This window comes from Drosophila innubila, assembly GCF_004354385.1.
Source record: "Drosophila innubila isolate TH190305 chromosome 2R unlocalized genomic scaffold, UK_Dinn_1.0 1_C_2R, whole genome shotgun sequence".
In the NCBI taxonomy this organism is placed as follows: Eukaryota; Metazoa; Arthropoda; class Insecta; order Diptera; family Drosophilidae; genus Drosophila; species Drosophila innubila.
This window is the reverse complement of record NW_022995374.1, coordinates 3854350-3870175: the sequence shown is the minus strand read 5'-3', so window position 1 is coordinate 3870175 and position 15826 is coordinate 3854350. Positions and strand designations below refer to the sequence as shown.

Below are 15826 nucleotides of genomic sequence, written 5' to 3'. Positions count from 1 at the left end.
AAATTTCAAATTCGAAATATGCAACCTAATGCAATGCATTGGGAATATATATTTAAATTTATTATTGCGCATGTCATTTACGAGACCAGAGTCAATATAATAAATGCCGTCCATTGTGCAATTGTTAAGCTGGTCAGAACTTTGCAGACCTGTGACAACCCTGCCCTTTGGCAGCACACATTCTACGTCAGTCAGAGTCGGTTTAGACGGCGACGAGGCGAACTTAATTTTGTTAACAGTTGTGTAGTGTCTTCTAAATTACCAGATTAGCAATTTATTCATGTTTCGATATTAGATTTTTTTTTTAATACTTTTTTGGTCTTCATTTACAAATTAAAGTTTATATTCTAGAATATTTTAAATAATGGCCTTATAAATTTACACAAGTGTAATAACAAAAAAGAGAAAAAAGAATAAGACAAAACAAACATAAAATCAGAAGAAAGAAAATATAGTCAAATTGTTCAAACGAAATTTAATTGAAAATAAGAAGGCAAAACTAACGGTGTTTTATGCACATACATATATAATATATATCAGTTGTGTCGCTGCCGTTGTCGCTGCTGCTTTTGAAGTAGATGCGGGGAGTATTAAGTGCTGAATTGATTACTCGGATCTCGGATACTCGGATACACTGCAATCATGTCAAGCGAAGAGATGTTATACGCAAAGGTATATTTCAAGTTATATTGATGCCCCACAAGTGCATTGTTGGCAATTGCGCGCTGTTGTCGCTGTCGCAGTCGACGTCGCTGTCGTCGTCGTCTTCCGACACTTGTCAAGCACCCAATAGTGTTAAGAATGGGAGCTTATAAAAACGCATACATAATAACAACAATAACAACGTGCTATGCATGTGACCGTGTCCATGTGTGTGTGTGTGTGTTGTGTCGGTGTGTAGGTGTGTGTTTGTGCGCCAATTTCATTTTTACATTTCTTTCATTGTATTATTTGCCAACCTCTTTTATCCCTCATCCGCCGTTATTAATGTCATGTTAGAGTCATGGTGCATTTTTAGAAAAAAAGAAACATTTGAAATGAATCACGGTCTTATCAGAACGAAAGTTCTGATAAGCGTGGCGCTTTTTTTCCATTTCTAAACTTAGTGCCGCGGGTATAATGAGTTTGTGCAAATGTATGTAACAGTCCGTTGGAATAATGATAAATAGATAAATGTTTAAAATCTAACACTTTTTTTCAGAAATCTTGAAAAAAAATATTATTCTCGATGAATTGCGAACTATTATGAATTGTCTTTTCAAAAAATTAGAGTATAGTCCCACCCTAAAATCGAAAAACACAACCGAAATATTCAGGGAGTTTTGGAGCTTTGGGCAATTTTCGGCTGGTTCGCTTTCTGTGGTATCCCTGAATATTTCAGTTGTGTTTTTCGACATTAGGCACCCCTGATAACAGCTATTTTCATATACAAAAAAAGTAGCATAGTGCTGATGAGGCTTAAATAGATCAGATAATTATCTAGAAAATTTAGAAAAAAACATTCAGTAGATAAAATAGCGAAGAAAACGTATAAAATACTTGCTAGTTATTTATTTTTTTTTTTTTGGGTTTGCGATTTTTACAGATTGAGTACAGGGTGTTTTACAGTCGGGCTCATTCATTCGACTGTAAATATTTCTATTAGTTGTTTTTGTATACACTTGTGTATGAGTTGATTTCAATCATGAGCTGTCGCGTGGTTGTGTGTGTGTGTGTGTGTGTGTGTGTGTGTGTGTGTTTGTTGTGTGCTTCTGGAGTCTTAGCCTTGGTTTTAGCCAGCTCAGACTGCTTGGCATTTAGGTCTCAATCGTGGAACACTTGTCGCAGGTCAGGCTTAACTTTACTGTAACTGTATTTGATAAATATCACTTTATTATTATTTTATTTATAATTTGTATCTTTTTTAGGGTTCCAAGATTTGGATACCGCATGCGGAGCAGGTCTGGGAGAGCGCCACGTTAGAGGAGAGCTATCGAAAGGGCGCCGCTTTGCTGAAGGTCCAAACGGAGTCGGGTGCTCTCAAGGACATTAAAGTGAAGCCGGATGGAAGCGATCTGCCGCCACTGCGTAATCCGGCCATATTGGTGGGACAAAACGATTTGACCACGTTGTCGTACCTACACGAACCCGGCGTACTCTATAATCTGCGTGTTCGCTTCTGTGAGCGCCAAATTATCTATACCTATTGTGGCATTATTCTGGTGGCCTTCAATCCGTATGCCGATCTGCCGCTGTACGGACCCAACATTATACGTGCGTATCGCGGACACGCCATGGGCGAACTGGAGCCCCACATCTTTGCCTTGGCCGAGGAGGCGTACACGAAACTGGAGCGTGAGAATTGCAATCTCAGCATCATTGTCAGTGGTGAATCGGGAGCGGGCAAAACCGTGTCCGCCAAATACGCTATGCGTTACTTTGCCGCCGTCGGCGGCTCCGAGTCGGAGACTCAGGTCGAGCGCAAGGTGCTGGCATCTTCGCCAATCATGGAGGCATTTGGCAATGCCAAGACCACTCGCAATGACAATAGCTCGCGTTTCGGCAAGTTCACCAAGCTGCTGTTCCGTAACCACATGGGCGTCATGTATCTGCAGGGTGCCACCATGCACACGTATCTGCTGGAGAAGTCCCGGGTGGTCTACCAGGCGCAGGGCGAGCGCAACTATCACATTTTCTATCAACTGTGTGCGGCACGTGCCAAGTATCCGGAACTAGTGCTGGGTAAGTTAAGAAAAGAGCAGGAAAGAGGTAATCCCAAGATAAACATCCTGGAAACAGATGCAATTCTATTTTCAATTTTTACTATGACAATCAAAGATAACTCTTAATTTTGGTTTTTTGGTTATTTTCGAATTTATACTATAAAAATTGAAAATACTTATTTCATTTAATTTAAAATTTGTCAACTATAATAGTTTTTTTATTCAGTAATTCTGGATTTTTAATATAAGATTTAAAAATAGTTATTAAATTGATGCTTCAAATTTAATAAAATTTGAGAATCAAAAAAACCCTTAATTTTGATATTTAAGGTGTTTTCGTATTTGAACTATAAAAATTGGAAATACTTATTAAATTTAATTTTAAACTTGTCAAATATAAGAGTTATTTTTTTTTAATAATAAAAATTAGGAATCATAGATATATTTTTTATATTAATAATGGAATCTTGATATTTTTGATTTTTACTATAAGATTAGAAAACAGTAATTAAATTTATGTTTCAAATTTTCTAAAATTGGAATTATTGTTAATATGTATAATACGAATTGAAATTTAATTAATATTTTTATTTTTTTTAATATATTTTTTATATTAATAATGGAATCATGAAAATTTTGATTTTTACTATAAGATAATAAAACAGTAATTAAATTTATACTTTAAATTTTCTAAAATTTGAATTATTGTTTATTTGTATAATACAAATTGAAATTTAAATATTATTTCTAATTTTTTTAATAAGTTAAAGTAGTATCTTATTTTTATAATTCAAATCAAAAAATTATTTTTTAAATTAATAACTTTACAATGCTTAAGGAAATTATTTTAAGATTAATATATGCCAATTTCACTTGCAGAACATCAGGATAAATATCAGTTTTTGAACATGGGTGGCGCTTCAGATATAGAACGTATTTCGGATGCGGATCAGTTTAATGAAACGGTGCAGGCAATGACAGTTCTGGGATTTTCCATACAACAAATTGCAGACATAGTTAAAATACTCGCTGGAATTCTTCATTTGGGCAACATTGAGGTGTCCAAGAAGTACAAGGATGGCAATGAGGAAGAGGATACCGAAGCGTGTGAGATTTTTGTAAGACAAACTGCTGATACTCTTTCTTTCTTAGAGATGTGAACTTATGTAATTAATGATTTCTGTGTTTTCAGCAAAACAATATGCATCTGCAGGTGACAGCGGATCTGCTGAGGATCAACGCTGATGATTTGCGTCGCTGGCTATTGATGCGTAAGATAGAGTCGGTCAATGAATATGTGCTGATACCGAATAACATTGAGATGGCAATGGCCGCACGTGATGCACTGGCCAAGCACATCTATGCGAAGCTCTTTCAGTACATTGTCGGTGTGCTAAACAAGAGCTTGAATAATGGTAGCAAACAGTGCAGCTTCATTGGCGTCCTCGATATCTATGGCTTCGAAACGTTCGAGGTGAACTCGTTTGAACAGTTTTGCATAAACTATGCAAACGAAAAGCTCCAGCAGCAATTCAATCAGCATGTCTTCAAGCTGGAACAGGAGGAGTACCTTAAGGAAGGTATCACCTGGACCATGATTGATTTCTATGACAATCAGCCCTGCATTGATCTCATCGAGACGCGACTCGGTGTGCTCGATCTCCTGGATGAGGAGTGTAGAGTTAGTAGCTAAACTGTTCTTGTTTTTGTTCCATTATTCAATGTGTTTTGTTAAACTGTTTGCTTTTGTGTAGATGCCCAAGGGATCTGATGAGAGTTGGGCAGGCAAGCTTATCGACAAGTGCATCAAATTTCCACACTTTGAAAAGCCACGCTTTGGCACCACAAGTGGGTAACACATACCACACAGTTAGGCCCATTTTTTCAATGTCTAGTTGAGGACTCACTTGACCAACTGAAAGATATTTTGAAGTCAACTCAAACATATATTTCAGCTGAAATCAGGGATTAATACCGCTACCAATATAGGTTACAGTTCTTTATGCGGTACAAAAATTCAATTTTTAGCAAACTTAAATATGTTATCGAAAAAAGTAGATTTTACAGAAATGTACACAATTATTTTTTTCGTAATAAGCCTAACGTAAATTTCAAATCATTTTTTTTGTTCATATAATAAGAAATGTTTACTTGGATAAACAGTACAAAATTTTATAAAAGTTTCGCTTACAGTATTATTTCCTGATTAAAACTTAACTAGACTTTGAAAAAAAAACGGGCCTTTGTCGGTTGAACGAAATAAATCAGCGTTTACATGTTTTAGGTTTCTTTATTAAACACTTTTCGGACACGGTTGAATACGATGTGAATGGATTTTTGGAGAAAAACCGCGATACGGTATCCAAGGAGCTAACGAGCGTGATGGCGCAATCGAACATGTCGCTGTGCAAACAGGTCATGATCCTGGAAGAGGTGGACACGCTGAGCACCGATGCCAATAAGAATACCAGCACACTGGGCGGTCGTGTTGTCATTAGTGCTAACCGCAAACAGGTTTGTCATCCGTTGTCATCCAAGTTTGTATTGATTTGTGGCATTTTAATGATTGTATTGCTAAATTGTAATTCCATACGCTTGTCATTCACTGTCCACTGTCCAACGTCTATATCGTACACTGTCCATCGTACACTATCCAACCTGGCTCAACAGCAACTCAACGAGACACGTCGAAGAGTTAGTTTCCGTCATTTAAAGAAATTATCTACATGTTTTTGATTAACGTTTGTTTCTATGATTTGTTTAGGTGGTGCCATCGAAGCAGCACAAGAAAACCGTGGGTTCCCAGTTCCAGGAGAGTCTGGCCTCGCTGATCTCCACGTTGCATGCAACCACACCACATTATGTGCGCTGTATTAAAGTAAATATATATATTATATATAATAATTATACGATTGTCTTCATAAATGCACTTTTTTTTCAGCCCAACGATGAAAAGATTGCCTTTAAGTGGGAGACAACAAAGATTATTCAACAGCTGCGAGCCTGTGGCGTCTTGGAGACGGTGCGCATCTCAGCAGCTGGCTTCCCATCGCGCTGGCTTTATCCAGATTTCTATATGCGCTATCAGCTGCTGGCGTATCGCAATCAAATCGACAAGAGCGACATGAAACAATCGTGTCGCAACATTGTGCTCAAGTGGATCCAGGACGAGGACAAATACCGATTTGGCAACACACAAATCTTCTTCAGAGCTGGCCAGGTTGCCTATCTGGAGCAGGTGCGCGCGAATCTGCGCAAGAAATACATAACCATTGTGCAGTCTGTAGTGCGTCGATTTATTAAGCGACGACGCTATCTAAAATTGCAAGCCATTATCTCTGGTGTTCAACGCCATGCCCGTGGCTATTTGGCCCGGGCACGAGCCCAGAAAATGCGTGAGGTGCGAGCAGCTCTCATCTTGTCCAAGTATGCTCGAGGTTGGCTTTGTCGACGTCGCTATTTGCGTCTGTGCCACTCGGTTGCGGGCATACAACAATATGCCCGTGGCATGCTTGCTCGCACCCGATTCTTTGCCATGAGGGATTACTATCGGGCTGTGCAGATACAGCGCTTTGTCCGCGGTGTCCTCGCACGTCGCGCCTATCAGAAACGGCGCCGGAGCATCATCATTTGCCAGGCGGCGGTGCGACGCTTCTTGGCGCGTCGCCAGTTCAAACGGATGAAGGCCGAGGCAAAGACGATCTCGCATATGGAGAATAAATATATGGGGCTGGAGAATAAGATAATATCAATGCAACAGCGCATTGATGAGCTTAATCGGGACAATAGCAATCTGAAGCACAAGACGAGCGAAATTAGCGTTTTGAAGTCAGTATTTGGCATTGGTTATAATTATTGTTTGATTTTATAGTTGTTTGTTTTTCTGTCTGTCTTCTGTAGAATGAAGCTGGAGATGAAAAAGAACTTGGAGTTTGAATTTAAAAACATTAAAGCCGCCTGCCTAGATAAGGATAAGCTCATAGAGGCTTTGAATAAGCAGCTTGAATCCGAGCGTGATGAGAAAATGCAATTGCTGGAGGAAAACGGTCATTCCCAAGAGGATTGGTGCTCCCAAAAGCAGATGTGGTGCATGGAGAACGAAGAATTGCGTCGACAAGTTGATTCCATGATTGAAATGGCTAAGAATTCCGAGGGCAACCAAAAGGAACGTGAAGAACGCTTGTTGGCCGAAATCGACAACAAGGAGCTCAATGAAGCATATCAGCGTGCCATCAAGGACAAGGAGGTGATCGAAAATGAGAACTACTCACTGAAGGAGGAACTGAGTCGCATGCAGCAGCATCACAATGGACTCAGCTCCTTTGGCATGCGACATGCTCGATCCGCCAGCAATGCATCCAGTCAGAACGACGAGGACATTGGCTATGGATCGGCAAAGAACACGCTGGACATTAACAGACCACCGGATTTGATCAACAAGAGCGGTACTTTTTATTATTGATTTATTTTCTTAATGTGTTACATGTATAGAGGTCAGCCACAATTAGAAAGGTCAGCTTCGGCACGCCGAAGAGTTGATACCCTTTCGACTATGGCAGTTTTTTTTTATACAGTAGTCCGATTTTAAACGAATTTATTCAGCATTTATAATTTAATAACATATTTCCCCAAAAAAAGATCTAAATTTATCAACGTTGATTATAAACAATATTTAATTAACTTTATTTAGATATAATTATTCATTTCTTATGCAAATTCGTATACAATTGATTATTTTAGAAGAAGAGTCCTTGGAAGATTGACTAGTTTGCTTTTGTGTATTACTTACAGATTCGTTCTTTGATAGCACCAGCATTGTGGTCAAGTTGCGCTCCATACTCGAGGAGGAGAAGCAGAAGCACAAGTATTTGCAGGAGCAGTATGTTAAGTTAGCCAGTCGCAATAAGCCCACTGAGGATTCGTTCCGGTAAGTTAAACAGCCATTTGTAGCTTGTAGATACAAATACACATGCATAGATAGTTAGTCTAATTACAAATATGTATATTATGTATATTATTGCCACACACTTGCCATATAGCGTCTCGGAGCTTGAAGTAGAGAACGAGAAACTCCGCAGCGACTACGATCAGCTGCGAACGAGCATTAAACACGGTGTTGAGATCAACGAGCTCAATGGTAACATTCGTCATTGGCAATCGCTGCATTTGCATTTCACACTTCTCTTCCCTCTTTTCCCTTTATTCTCACTGTAGCGCAACATGCCGCACTTCAAGAGGAGGTGCGTAGGAGGCGGGAGGAGTGCATCCAGCTGAAGGCGGTCTTGTTGCAACAGAGTCAGACACTGCGATCCTTTGATCCGGCCAATGACAGCGGCAATGTCAATGAACTGATGGAGGCATTCCAATCACAGAAGCTGGTCAACAGGCAATTGGAATCTGAACTCAAAGCCATCACGGAGGAGCACAACAGCAAGCTGGTGGAAATGACACAGGCCATTGAGCGACTCAATCTGGAGAAGGGCGATCTCCAGGAGGTGTTATTCAAGAGCATCGATGAGTTTGATCAAGCCAATGTGGATACACTGAAGCAGAACGATCGCTATTTACGCCTGGAGCTGAAGAAGGCCATAACACAGTATTTGCTGGTGCAGGAGGAGCTCAAACTGGCCAATGCCAAGCTGTCGGCATACAGGCAGGACGGTGGCAAGCTGGAAAACAAGCTGGAGGAGGAAATGATACGCAACAAGGTGGCCAACAATAGCACCGATGTGGGCGCCAATGTTGCCAAACAAAAGTCCCAGAATCCATTGGGCCTGATGAAGTTCCACAACAGTGATCTCGATAAAATCTTGCAGCGTCTGCTAAGCAATCTACAGCCACGCACCGTAGTTGGACTACTTCCCGGATTTCCAGCCTATCTCATTTTCATGTGTATACGGTAAGATCTATAAAAAATAACTGGGATCGAGAGCACTTGACTTTGTGCAGTTCCTGTTATAAGTCAGTTATGTTCCACTTGATTTATAATATATACCCAACTTACAGTTACACCGATTTAACCAATTCTGAGGATGATGTGCGTGAACTGCTGAGTAAATTTGTAATGCAAATTAAGAAGATGCATCGAACACCACATCCTATTGAGAACCGTGTTATTTGGCTGGTCAACTCTATAACGTGAGTCCTGCACTTATCTACTTATATATATGTATATTTCCTATACTAACTATATGTATTTTACAGGCTATTAAATCTATTGAAACAATATGGAGATGTTGAGGAATACGTTAAATTCAACACGGAAAAACAGAATCAACAGCAATTGAAGAACTTTAATCTGTTTGAATATCGACGCGTAATACTCGATCTCATTGTGAATCTATACCAAGCATTAGTAATGCAAATACAGGGACTATTAGATCCTAAGATTGTGCCAGCAATATTGAACAACGATGAGATTCAACGGACTCGTCATCCGCATGGAATGCGCAATCGCAACATGGATGCCACATCATCCCCCGAGCACGGCAATATTCCGGCATGGAAGCAATTGATTGGCCAGCTGGAACACTTTTATAAACAATTCCAGCACTTTGGTCTCGATGCTGTCTATGCTGAGCAGATATTCAGTCAACTGTTATACTTTGTTTGCGCCGTCGCATTAAATTGTTTAATGCTACGGGGCGACATTTGTATGTGGGAGACGGGCATGATAATACGCTATAATCTTGGCTGCATTGAGGATTGGGTGCGCGATAAAAAGATGGTAAGATACTGCGAACTTTAACTGTCAACTTTTAATTATAATTACATTTGTATTTTAGTCAAATGATGTGTTATCTCCGCTGGCGCCACTGAATCAGGTATCTCAGTTGCTGCAGTCGCGCAAGAGTGAGGAAGATGTGCAAACTATTTGCGATCTGTGTACATCGTTAAACACCGCGCAAGTGTTGAAGGTTATGAAGTCATATAAACTGGATGACTACGAGAGCGAAATAACCAACGTTTTTCTGGATAAACTTACCCAGAAATTGAATGCACGCCAAATGGTAAAACATAATTATATATTTCTCTTAAAATTTATGCACTAAATGAATTCAATTTCAGGCCAAGAGCGATGAGTTTACAATGGATCAAAAGTTCATACATCCCTTCAAGGTATTATTCAAGTACAGCGACATTAAATTGGAGGAGATCGAGTTGCCGTCTCATTTAAATCTGGACGAATTCCTCACAAAAATCTAAATATTGTATAGCGTTTGTGTTGAGTGACCATTAATTGATCGTTGCCATTTGACTTCGTTGCATTATTGTTTTTAATATTAAGTAATTCCCAATATAGTTTGACTATTTAAATTAAAAAAAAAAAAATATTAGCAAAATGTTAATAATATAGCAATTGCTTAACCGTAGTTCCTGTTTAGTTTAAAGCAAAACAATTAAATTACTGACCTAAAACAAACTCCCTTGAATCCAATTGGTTTGAAACCAATGCAATATTTAAAATTTATTGTATGTTTACGTGTGCCGGGAGTAAGACTCTCAAAAACAAAAAAGAAAGCAAAGCATTCCTAAGTTGCAATAAACATAAACCTTATGTACCTTAAATTATATACAAAATGTACTTAATGAAAATGAGAAAATGATATATTATGATATAGTAAATGAGAAATCTATGTATACAAAGGCCGATATGTTGCCTTAAACGTTTGCAATTCAGAGACTTGTAAGTGTTAAGATAATAAGTACTTATACACATTTAATTAACATAAAAACATATTTATAGAGAGAGTATATTTGTAACGATGCTGTATTCCATTTATGTATTCTTTTGTAATTTACTTACTTATATGTGTATTCTCAATTAGCGCGATTTGAAAAGTGAATCCCTCCCGAAGTTATGGTAGCCTTATGTGTTGAAGCAAACAGAGATGATTTATTGAAACAAACTGTTGTTGGCATTTGTTTGTTTATGAATATGCTTAATATTTATATTAAATACATACACATGTACACTGAAAATAATTAAATAAAGAATTTGTACAAAGGCGCTTTACAATGCTGGCGACAATAGTATAATATTATAATTATAGTTAGCATTCAACTGGCGCCTTGGACAACTTGTTCTTGGGCAGGTCGAGGGATGGTAAACGTTGGGTTATCATGCCCGTTGCCACCGTCATTCCGTTCTCGCGTATTGTGAACGCTTGTCCCGGAGTCATCACCATCTTGCGCATCAAGGTTACACGCACCTGGCCGTGCTCGCCGGGCATCAACATGGATTCGTTGGGCACTGCAAGAAAGAATCACCCAAATGCTTAGAAGAGAGCGCTATTTAAACGGGGAATACTTTAACTTACCAATATCAATGCGAGCTGGAATATTCCATGTCATGCTGAACAGCTGTTGTATGTACTTGGAGAGCATTGGCTTGAAGCGTCCGCCCTCGGCACGGGACAATAAATACATGGAGGCCTCGAAGTGATTGGATATATTCTCCGAGCCGGTTGCACATAACAGCATGCCACGCTCCACAGATGAAATCTTAATGCCTCGCAGCAGGGCACCCACATTTTCACCAGCCAGAGCCTGAGGCACGCTCTTCCGAAAGATCTGAATGTCACTGACGCTGGTTTTAAGGTTCTGGTTGAAGCCCAGCAGATCGGCATCCGCATTGCGTAGGATGGTGCCACGTTTGATGGTGCCAACGACTACAGTGCCTCGTCCGGGCACCGTAAATGCATTGTCAATGGGCAGAATGAAGGGCGCTGTAGTGTCCCGCTTAGGTGTGGGTATATACGCATCACAGTGCTCCAGGAGCTGCTCGATGGCGGGCACACCAAAACTGGATTGATCACCGCGTAGCGCTAGCAAGGCAGAGCCACAAATAACTGGACTGTTGACGCCATCAAATCCAAAGTCGGACAACATCTCACGCATCTCAATCTCGACCAGCTCAAGCACCTCTTGATCGACCAGGTCCGCCTTATTGATGAACACCACAATGCGCTGAATGCCCACCTGCTTGGCCAGCAGCAAATGCTCACGGGTTTGCGGCATTTGTCCATCGGTAGCTGCCACCACTAGAATGGCACCATCCATTTGAGAGGCACCTGATATCATATTCTACAAGAGATTGACATTTAACTGAGGAATAAACTACAGTTTATCTATCCAACTTACCTTGATGTAATCGGCATGACCCGGACAGTCGGTGTGTGCGTAGGTGCGCTCCTTGGTGGCATAGCCAATGTGGCAGGCATTTATGGTGATGCCACGCGCCTTCTCCTCGGGCGCACGATCGATTTGGTCGTAGGATATGTAATCAGCCAGACCTTTAGTGGATTGGATTTTGGTAATTGCCGCCGTCAGTGTCGTCTTGCCATGATCCACATGGCCAATGGTGCCAACATTACAGTGTGCCTGTTCAGTTTGGCTGGCATTTGGTTTGGGATTGTCTTTAATACTGCTCGCATACAAACGGCAACTACTCCAACTCCAGCTTCCACTGTATCCAATGGCAGTAAGTGAGCGGGACAATTTCTGTGGGGCGATTGCATCGCGATGCCTCCAAAGCCTGGCCAGAAAACATCTCATTATTAGCTGTGTACGTAATCGGTCAAGTTGCACGCCGCTCTCCAACCAAAACAAAAACAGCTGTTTTTCTTTTTCTTCTTTGCTGCCTGCGACTAATTGCAGTGTTGCAAAGTTGCCAAAAATCACGCAGCTCACCAACCAAAACAAGAACAGCTGTTTTGTGCTTGCAATCAACTGCAGTGTTGTAAAGTAGCCAGTAAAGCCGAAACGGTAATTTGATTTAAATTGTCATTTTACAATGGAGTTTTCAAGAGTCGCTTTATTTGTTCAAAATATCTACGGCTTTCGGGAATGTTTGTGAGTTTAATACAGTTTCTGTTGCCTCCGCTACTTTTGAATTGTTTCGAATGATTTTATGCGTACGTTTCATATGAACACCCAGACTAACGCGCTCGGAGAACTTGGTGTTGCAAAGAGTGCACTTTAACGTCTTCTCCCGATGTATGTGACGATGCTTGACTAGTGCATTTGCGTTTGTAAAAGACTTTTGACAGATTTCGCATACCTTATCGCGAATATTAAGGTGCGCCTTAATATGATCCTTGAGATCTCGTTTGGTTAGAAAATCCTTTGGGCACATCGTACACTTGAATGCTCGTATTTTCGTATGTACAGCGGTGACATGGTTGCTCATTTGGATCTTTTGCTTAAAGGATTTGCCACAGAACTCGCACACAAATGGTTTCGCTATGTGCGTTTCATCGTGAGTGCGCATATGACCGCTCAATTGGCTGGAGAATGAGAAACTACGCTCACACAGGCTACAGTTGAAGGTCTTGCCCATGTGGACACGTTGATTGTGTTGTTGTAAATGGCAGCGTCGCTCGAAATGATTCTCGCAGAGAGCACACTTAAACCAACCACCATCAGCGATCTTATGTGCCCGAAACTGATGCGCCTGCAGAGCGTGATCCGTGCTGAAACTATTCTGACAGACATTGCATGGAATTTTCTGACGGAATGTTTTCGTTCTCAGGAAATTCTTGCATGTCTCAATATAACGCTTTTCTGCCTTCAACAATCCGATCGTCTGAGTCTCTGTTAGACCTTTGATTTTTCTGGAATACCATTGTCGCAAATGGAGCACACTGTCATACACATCATAGTGGGTAATGATGCCCAGAGGAATTTCTTTGGTCAGCAGATCAGTCATTTCAATGTAGGCCGCTTTGCGTGCACTGATATTTGAGAAATCCTTGTGCGTTGAATCATATAATTGAGGAAATTTGGAATATAGCTCAATGAAATACGTTGTCAGGTGGTTCGTTTCCAGAAAAGTCAACTGCAAAGAAAGCAGATAGATAAGTAAACATTTAATTAAATAAATATTTTTACTGATGTTTTTACCTTAATTTTATTATCTCCGCTCTCCTCATCACTTTCCGCATCATCGACATCACAGCGTTTTCCTAGGAAACTATACATTTCGTGATAATACAAGGGTAATTTTGTCAATTTCTTGGTACGCTTTTGACGGGTTATAACCGCGTATTGACTATGAAGACTGCCTATGCATTTCTTTAGCTTATAATGGGTAAGATGAACATTTATACTGCTTTTCAGCTGATCAATTAATGTCACGTATGCAGCACTGCGTTTTTCCTTGTTTTTGTACGAAGAGTTATTGGGATCCCAGAGGCAGGGATGTTTCTTGTACAGCTCAATGAATTGTGTGATTCGAGGATTGCGCCGGTAAAATGTGGGATTAAACTAAAAATATAGATAATCATTAAATCATGGGGTTTTCTTCTAAATCATTTACACTGCTTACTTTTGCTGTTGCCGTAAAGTTATTTTTTGCACCGTCTCCTTTAGTTGGTGTAATATCATCCATTTGGCAGGTCACTGCCATTATTGGGCATTTCTCTATTATCTGAACAGATAAGCATTATTTTAATGGTTGAGTCCATTAAATCCTTGCAGTTTTGAATATAATGTGCCTACCTCATCATCATCATCATCATCATTATTGTCGTATTCGCTATTGCTGTCGCTGTCATCGTAATCGTCATCTTCGTCACTTGGCACGCTCGGCAAATCAACAAATGCTGCTTCGGCTAAGCAATCCTTATTATCGTCATCATCATCATCGTCATTATTAGTTTCGGCATCACTATTTTTATCATTTGTTAGCTCCGTTTTGAATTCGATGCTGCTACCGCAGGACATATTGTCATGATCGAATCCCAGATTGTGCGCATTTCTAATGTGCAGGACGAATTCCTGCCACCTTTCAAGATTTACTTCCACGTCGCAATCGTTCTGGCAGTGCGAACAGCTCAAAAAGAACTCTTTATAGTTGTTGCGCATGAGGAGCGTGCCACAAATCACCATTTTGAATGCATTAAATAAACTTTTGTATCTGACTATTTTAAATAAGTTAATGTAAACAAACACTTTCGCTATTTCTTCTGCTTTTCTACCACAACGCTGCCACCCGGCATTTGGGCTGCCACCGGGGCCCATAGGCTGCCACCCTTTTAAATTCTCTGATATGGCAATAAGAACCATTTTGGGTCAATTGTCAAAGTTGGTAACTTTAAAATTGTCAACCTTTTTTTAAAATTTTTGCAGCCTTTGTTTGAATTTTTCGATTTTTTGATATATTTGTTGGATGATAGATGGCTTAGAATCGAAAAAATATCAAATTTTCTAGACGATACAAATTTAAATGCAGAGTTAAAAAAGAGGCCAGATCATGACCAAAATGACATTCCGCTTGAAAATCGGTTAATTTTTGATGAAGTTATGAGTGATCAAAATTTTTGAAAAAATGTCAAGGGGTATGTATGGAAAATTGGATGATAGATGGCTTAGAATCGAAAAAATATCAAATTTTCTAGACGATACAAATTTATATGCAGAATTAATAAAGAGGCCAGATCATGATCAAAATGACATTCCGCTTGAAAATCGGTAAATTTTGATGAAGTTATGAGAGATCAAAGTTTTGAAAAATGTCAAGGGTATGTATGGAAAATTGGATGATAGATGGCTTAGAATCGAAAAAATATCAAATTTTCTAGACGATACAAATTTAAATGCAGAATTAAAAAAGAGGCCAGATCATGACCAAAATGACATTCCGCTTGAAAATCGGTAAATTTTTGATGAAGTTATGAGAGATCAAAATTTTTGAAAAAATGTCAAGGGGTATGTATGGAAAATTGGATGATAGATGGCTTAGAATCGAAAAAATATCAAATTTTCTAGACGATACAAATTTATATGCAGAATTAATAAAGAGGCCAGATCATGATCAAAATGACATTCCGCTTGAAAATCGGTAAATTTTTTATGAAGTTATGAGAGATCAAAGATTTTGAAAAAATGTCAAGGGGTATGTATGGAAAATTGGATGATAGATGGCTTAGAATCGAAAAAATATCAAATTTTCTAGACGATACAAATTTAAATGCAGAATTAAAAAAGAGGCCAGATCATGACCACAATGACATTCCGCTTCAAAATCGGTTAATTTTTGATGAAGTTATGAGTGATCAAAATTTTTGAAAAAATGTCAAGGGGCAAGTATAGAAAATTGTTGGTAAGCAGCAAACAGAGCA

The 15826-nt window shown here is 39.5% G+C and overlaps 3 protein-coding genes across 5 annotated transcripts; 1 reads left to right on the top strand and 2 right to left on the bottom strand.

The window, feature by feature from the left end:
* The first annotated feature begins 479 nt into the window (after positions 1-479).
* LOC117785852 (unconventional myosin-Vb) lies at positions 480-10284 on the top strand. Of its 3 annotated transcripts, XM_034624105.1 has the most exons (17): positions 643-672; positions 1908-2721; positions 3582-3820; positions 3895-4383; positions 4457-4550; positions 4987-5216; positions 5373-5396; positions 5467-5580; positions 5644-6530; positions 6603-7147; positions 7494-7629; positions 7742-7839; positions 7917-8601; positions 8709-8840; positions 8907-9429; positions 9488-9712; positions 9771-10284. In XM_034624105.1, the coding sequence occupies exons 1-17, from the start codon at positions 643-645 to the stop codon at positions 9906-9908; spliced, it is 5403 nt and encodes a 1800-aa protein (XP_034479996.1). In that variant the 3' UTR covers positions 9909-10284. The 3 variants fall into 3 exon arrangements, with proteins under 3 accessions (XP_034479999.1, XP_034479997.1, XP_034479996.1); XM_034624106.1 differs by lacking the exon at positions 5373-5396 and having other exon boundaries at positions 503-672; positions 9771-9908; XM_034624108.1 differs by lacking the exons at positions 7742-7839; positions 8709-8840; positions 8907-9429; positions 9488-9712; positions 9771-10284 and having other exon boundaries at positions 480-672; positions 7917-8018.
* A 293-nt stretch (positions 10285-10577) lies between these two features.
* Positions 10578-12340, bottom strand: LOC117785854 (elongation factor Tu). The gene is made up of 3 exons (XM_034624110.1): positions 11847-12340; positions 11024-11789; positions 10578-10956 (listed from the first exon to the last, which is right to left on the bottom strand). Exons 1-3 carry the CDS (start codon positions 12258-12260, stop codon positions 10757-10759), a joined length of 1380 nt encoding a protein of 459 aa, XP_034480001.1. The 5' UTR covers positions 12261-12340; the 3' UTR covers positions 10578-10756.
* Positions 12341-12499: 159 nt separating this feature from the next.
* On the bottom strand, positions 12500-14692 carry LOC117785853 (zinc finger protein 570). The gene is made up of 4 exons (XM_034624109.1): positions 14205-14692; positions 14032-14133; positions 13608-13970; positions 12500-13542 (listed from the first exon to the last, which is right to left on the bottom strand). The coding sequence occupies exons 1-4, from the start codon at positions 14592-14594 to the stop codon at positions 12520-12522; spliced, it is 1878 nt and encodes a 625-aa protein (XP_034480000.1). The 5' UTR covers positions 14595-14692; the 3' UTR covers positions 12500-12519.
* Positions 14693-15826: the final 1134 nt, after the last annotated feature.